The sequence below is a fragment of the Arachis ipaensis genome, chromosome B03, assembly GCF_000816755.2.
Source record: "Arachis ipaensis cultivar K30076 chromosome B03, Araip1.1, whole genome shotgun sequence".
NCBI classification, from domain to species: Eukaryota; Viridiplantae; Streptophyta; class Magnoliopsida; order Fabales; family Fabaceae; genus Arachis; species Arachis ipaensis.
Genome location: NC_029787.2, coordinates 104,195,426 through 104,201,670, shown reverse-complemented (window position 1 = coordinate 104,201,670; position 6,245 = coordinate 104,195,426). Strand labels below are relative to the sequence as shown.

At 38.6% G+C, this 6,245-nt stretch overlaps 1 protein-coding gene across 11 annotated transcripts in view; it reads right to left on the bottom strand.

Annotated features, from left to right (window-relative positions):
- LOC107630791 (kinesin-like protein KIN-14J) overlaps window positions 507-6,245 on the bottom strand; it is a 12,723-nt gene continuing 6,984 nt past the window's right edge. For 3 of the 11 annotated variants that reach the window (XM_021119168.1, XM_016334031.2, XM_021119178.1), the window contains exons 22-33: window positions 5,632-6,224; window positions 5,145-5,465; window positions 3,716-3,803; window positions 3,366-3,633; window positions 2,886-3,238; window positions 2,681-2,803; window positions 2,272-2,397; window positions 1,864-2,063; window positions 1,430-1,654; window positions 884-1,277; window positions 716-799; window positions 509-644 (exon numbers count right to left, since the gene is read on the bottom strand). In XM_021119168.1, coding sequence (XP_020974827.1) covers window positions 6,163-6,224 — 62 coding nt within the window. In that variant the 3' untranslated portion in view covers window positions 509-644; window positions 716-799; window positions 884-1,277; ... (7 more) ...; window positions 5,145-5,465; window positions 5,632-6,162. Of the gene's footprint in view, window positions 645-715; window positions 808-883; window positions 1,278-1,429; window positions 1,655-1,863; window positions 2,064-2,271; window positions 2,398-2,680; window positions 2,804-2,885; window positions 3,239-3,365; window positions 3,634-3,715; window positions 3,804-5,144; window positions 5,466-5,631; window positions 6,225-6,245 lie in introns of all 11 variants that reach the window. The other 8 variants (XM_021119169.1, XM_021119171.1, XM_021119172.1 and 5 more) reach the window with 8 other exon arrangements.

Below are 6,245 nucleotides of genomic sequence, written 5' to 3'. Positions count from 1 at the left end.
GAATAAATGTGGAAAAAGGTGATAAAATCCCCTAAAATAAGCACAAGATGAACCACGAAACCGGGGTTTATCAACTTACCCATTTGGTTGTATTAGAATAGAGACGTATGTGCAAGACAGACCTTTTTGAGTGGGCTTATAAGTGGGGATGACCACCTTTGTCATGTCTTCAATGAACCTTTCTTGAGACACATTCAAAGTTTAAACGGAATACAATAATAAGGGTTAAATAGAGCAACAGAATCATGAGATGTTATTGTACTGCATATGCATCTAGCCTCATCTGTGTTGTATCATATGGTTTAGTGTGTAAGCTATCTAGTACAAAAAGCCTTTTTCCGGATACATCAAATGCATACACCCACCAATGACAGGACATACATATGGGAAAAAACCACTGCAATAATATACAATTGTAACTAAGCATAGTATGTACATTTATAAAGAAAAATACATATTCATTGTTCGGGTGCAACGATATAAGTTAATTGTCATATGGCAAATGGACTTACCCACTTTCTCTTTAAATCTGCTACCTTGTCAAAATACCTTGTGTCGGTACCAAAGTGTTCACCCAAATCCATATACACCGGATTTGGCCCGTCCTCAAAATGCATTAGATTTTTTGGGACCAGCACCATTTCCTGTCCAAAGATGAATGTGAGTGTTCATAAGCGGTAACGTACATAAATGATTCATATAAACATATCCTTACCAGTATCCCCAGACACACGCAGAAGTCATGCGTGAATCTGTTTAACCCTGAGTCATTGAATGCGCAACACATACAGTGCACGACCTACATAACTAGCTTGTAAAATATAAATGTTGCCAAAATATGAGATCAAAACAAATTGGAGTAAAATGTTTTTGGGTTACATACATTGTTGTTGAGCCAAGCATGTGGTCTCAGCGTGCACAAGTCCTCCCTTGCCAGCATTAGGTGCGGTCTACCCTCATACGATGCCACTATTTGCTGGTTATCAACAGATGTGTCCACACACCACCATTTGATTCATTATTCATCCCACTCAATGAGTTTTCATCCCCAAAGTAACGGATGAATGGATCGGGGGGACGGTGTGGGTGTTTTGAAGATTTGGGTCATCCCAAGGGAGAATGAGAGGCGTTGCGGACTGGGTGTGCATCAAGAAGTACCTTTTGGAATAATGGTTTGGATTGGATCCACGCTAATGGGTTTTGAGCCGTAACACCATTCGATATCTGCCCACAACTTTTCACACTCTGGATCTCGTTGAGATAAGATGTCAAGATTTCTGTTTCAAAAATAACTGTGAGGTGGCCAACCATTATACATTTTAAGGAGCCGATAACAAAAAATATGCATACTATATCTACAAAGTTTTTTGGTATACACTTTCCTATCAAAAAATTCACTAGAATATTCATCAATTCTTGAATACTATACCAATGCTCTTGACGGAGTTTTTGTTTCATGATCGTCTGGCTCGGTTGATTGCTTTGTTGTTTCCGGCTGGCTGGTTGTGGCGGTGTCCCCTTCCGTCCTATGATGCGTTCTATTGCAGAGTATCTTTCCAATGGGCTCGTCGTCATCGTCATCCTCATCGGATGCAACTGAAGGTGCATTTGTGCGCATTGAGCCGTTGCTAACTCGACCCCTCTTGTCGGATCCCTGAAGTCACAACACCAAACTAGTTATACACAAAGAACCTCAAAGTGCTTTTAAATCACACAATAAACTCACGATAAAATAACATTTCATGAAGCTATCTCAAAACATGGCATCACCAGTAACTTATTTAAAGGTAAGTTGACATGTTCTCATGTTTTAACTTTGAAACATGCAATTTAAACCTTCTTAAAACAGAATATTTTACTCACTTTTTGTCTTTCTATTGTGTCCATTTCACTAGTCGTGCCGATGTCCCCTTTTGTCATACGAGGTTCAGGAGTTCTTGTCCAATCAATTTTTCTCTGCAGTTTTTTGGCAATGGGCTCGTCGTCATCGTCATCCCCATCCAATACAACTGCGGGTGCATCTATCTTGAGCAGTGTCTAACTCCCCCTCTCTTATCAGATCCCTGAAATCACAAAGCCAAACTATTCATATAGAACTACCACAAAGTGCTTTTAAATCACACTACAAACACAACGTAAATTAATACATCTCCTCTGGCAATATAAAATATGGCATCAGCAGTAAGTTTTTAAAAATAATTTGTATTGTTCTCTTGATTTATGTTTGAAACATGCAACTTAAAGATTCTTCAGAAAGTAAAAATTACTCACTTTTGTGGACCCTATGGTTCCTTTTGTCCGGTGCGCGTCTTCTCTTTCAGCACATTGGTTCATCGTGACCTCACTCGCACAACCTTCACCGACACACCCATTGTTCCCGTCGGTATCGCTGCATTCCTGTTCGGAGCATCAACTAGTCAGAAGGCACATATAGCTAAGGATACATCCAGCGAGGACACATCGACATACGATTGAAACAGAAGACACAACTATTACCAACAAATTGGAGTAAACACTAATTAATGAGATGTTAGTTCTTCTGAAGGCCACGTAAAATTAATTACAAGAGAAATCGACCTCTGCATTATAAATATCTAATAAGCACACATGTATAAAATCTAAAAAAATCAACCAATTTCTTCGTGCTACAAGAAACCGTTAGCCTTGCTTCAATGAATACCTCTGGTTGAACAGTTGATGATGCCATAGCGCTGAGCTCCGCGGCAGTCCATGCAGAAAGCCACGGCTCATGTTCTTAACAATTCTCAAGTTCACCACGTTTTAGCTTTTGAAAGTACAAAATCTGGAGATATCGCAGACACACCTTAGGTGTTGGGATTCAAAGGTGAGTCAGATTAAATACCATTTTGAAATTAAAATGTTACCAGCAAAGCGAATATGCAACTCTCACAGGACTTATTGTTTCTACGTTGATACTTCCTGATTGCCTGTTCTAACAAGTTGAAAATATGCAACGGCCAACGGTATCTTCCCATATCAGAAACATCAAGTATTATATCGATGTGCCAAGACGAGATGACGTGTTGCACAGTCAAACACAGAAACATCTTAAGCACAAGCAGGATGAAATGTCTCCTGAACTCCATCCTGTCATCTACAGTTTCCATAGCACAATGGTTGACAAAACACCTATGTTGAATGGTTTTCAACCGATGAAATCTTCTTTTTATTGAAGCATGAGAAACATTCCCACAGTCGAACGGTGGGAAGTCGTCAACTACAACATGCATGTGCATAAAATAGTGTAAAATGAGCAGCAAAATAGGTAGAAAAAATGAAAAACCATGGAGACCGAAACTATTTTGACCAATTGAATGCTGTGTAACACAGAAAGCTATACTCACCACCAGGTGGGATTCCGAAAACACGCTGAAATAACTCGGGTCCAATGCGGATGTTTCCATGATCTACAGTCAACGTGCTCGTTTCAGTGTTGTAGGCTTTAACCAACGAAACCATTATGCCTTGTTTAACCGGCCACCTCGGGACTAGCTTCAGGAAACCAAAACCCATTGCTTCTATCTCCTGTAGCTTTTCTTGGGCTTGGTTTATTTCCAAATCTTTGAAGAAATCCGCAATGTGGTATGGTGAGCACCTTATCTCTGATAATTTCTGTCAACATAAGACAAGACCATTAGAAACAAACAAACTGATAAATTAGAATAAAAACACAAATCTCTGAATGATGTAGTACCGACTTTCCCATGACTTGAAGGTGATTTCTGGCAACAGACCAAAAATTATGTCCACGTACAAAATTGTCTTTTATTCCCCAAACTCAACTAAGTCAGCGGTACAAGAACAGGAAGAAATAAAGTTAAGCGCAAGATTACATAACAAAATACAATTCAGCCACATAAAAAACCAATTTTCACCTTTTGATTCTTCTAGATTAACTAGGTCACAAGTACAACAATAAGAAGACAAAAAGTAATTCAATAACCACCTCTATTAATCAAAGAATTACTATAACGCTAAAGACACATGTAATATATAGGTGTGCACATTAATATGACCAGAATTAAAATTACAACCATGAAAATTATGTTATTCGAGTTCAGATAAAGGAGAACTACCATAAAACACAACACCAGATAATAGCAATTATACCAGAATACAAAGATAATAAAAAGAAAACTTAGATAATGGAATTTAGTAATGTTCAAAGACATGAAGGAGTGTTTTTTTTCTAGAAACCACCTATATGTAGAAAAGTTTAGTAATATAAACTATCCTAAAAAGCAAAAGCGTCACAATGGATATGATAATGTAGTTAAGGTCGTGTTGAAACATTTTTTAATGAGATGATTATGACGTATCAACTAAACGACAATATGGACATGGACAACAGGCAACATAGCAGCTTTGAATCTTATTTCAGGCGAAATCAACAAAACAAAAATCAATTTCTCATAACCCACAACTAATTTAAAATATGGAACGACGCATAAAAAGTAAATCTAATAAGAAGACACACCAATTTTATATAAAATATCCATAGTTGCACCTGTTGCTCGCTAGACCATAAACCAAATAACAACTCAACAATAAAAATTTCCAACATCCAACTACTTTTTGCTTAATCAACCCAATCAAAGGTCCAAGGATTAATTGGTTTTTTACATGTAATCATTCGAAAGCAACATCCATTAACCATATTCACATCAATAACACCTAACGCACCAAAACAAACACCAATTAGTGACAACCATACATATTAGTTGAACCAAGGAATGGTCCATGAAAATGAACTCTTACTCAGCAATACAAATCAGCACAAACCATCACTCTAAAGACACATCTGAAGTAATGTTCAATTGCTGTGATTACAACTAATACGTTCCCTTTTTCCTTTTCCTTTTAACTTAGCAGTACAAAACATCACCCTTAATTTACAGTGTGATAACCTCCAGACATTATCAAAATCCAATTATATGTTGACAATATTCAAAATCATTTCCAACCCAGGACATATGGACACATAGGAATCAATTCATTATTTTTACCTTTCTAAAAGAATCCACACACTCAGAAAACCATGTTGTATCAATCTCAAACCTTATGAAATGCTCTCAAATCGAACCTAGTACAAGCAATTAATGAAAATCTGAAGAACCACTAACCTGTTATTGCAGCGCCGGCACCGGAGGGAAGACACGTGCGGTGGGCCCAGACGCTAGGCAGGGAGCGGCGCTGACTGGGGATGCAGAGGCCGAACAAAGGCACCGTCGGGTTGGAGGCCGGAAGAATGGATGCATCTTCAAAGGGGGGCCGACGGCGACATGCAACAAAGGCGGCGATGCTAGGGGACTACAAGGAGGTACTTGCGTGTGGCGTTGTCTGGTGTTCCGGCGGCGTTGACTCCCGTTGACGGCGGCAACCATCGAAGACTGCAAGGAAGAGGGGCTGAGTGGCGCTGAAAGGGGAGAGTTGGAGGGATGTGGCTGCACGGTAACAAGATGTGGGTATTAGGTTTACAATAGTAAATTAGTGACATTAGGATTAACCTAGGTTAATTAAGAATGCGACTTTTTGAATAAAATAGGTTTCGGGGTCCAACCCAATGAAAGTTGGCAAGACCCTGTTGGAAACGGAATTGATATTACAAACCATAAATATATTAACAGACATAGGCATGATCCATACGAGATCCTGATCAGTCCTGGTGCAAATGAACTTTTGAAGATATGGGCGCGTTTGATTCCCTGCAATGATGCCAAGAATGAGAATAAGATTTGCACATCTGTATTTATCGTTCAGATGTGGATTTTTTTTTTTTTAATTTGGGATAAATACAGATGTAAGTTTTAATCAGATGCGACTTAGTGTCTTCAATGATTCTCACTTACTTGGTGGCTACATATGTCATAAGCATAAAACAAAGATACATACAGACGTAGATTTTAAATTTTTAATCAGTTGAGTTGTACGATTCTCACAATCTCACTTACAGAAAAGATCGCGATGCTTAAATACAAAATAGTTACAAGCTAGGGTTTGCAATCGCCTCACTAAATAATAGATTGAGGCTGAAATGAGCTATAACTCAGCCTTGGGTGCAGAATAATATAATAAGCACCTAACATGAATAAAAAGTTCCTATGGCCCTAATCTTTCTACAGCATCCAAGTTGTATCCTAACTATTGCCATCTTTTGAGGGGCTTTGCCGAAGAAGAGCTACCAGCTGTCTGTTTTCTAACACCTACATGCAGGACGTTAAGTT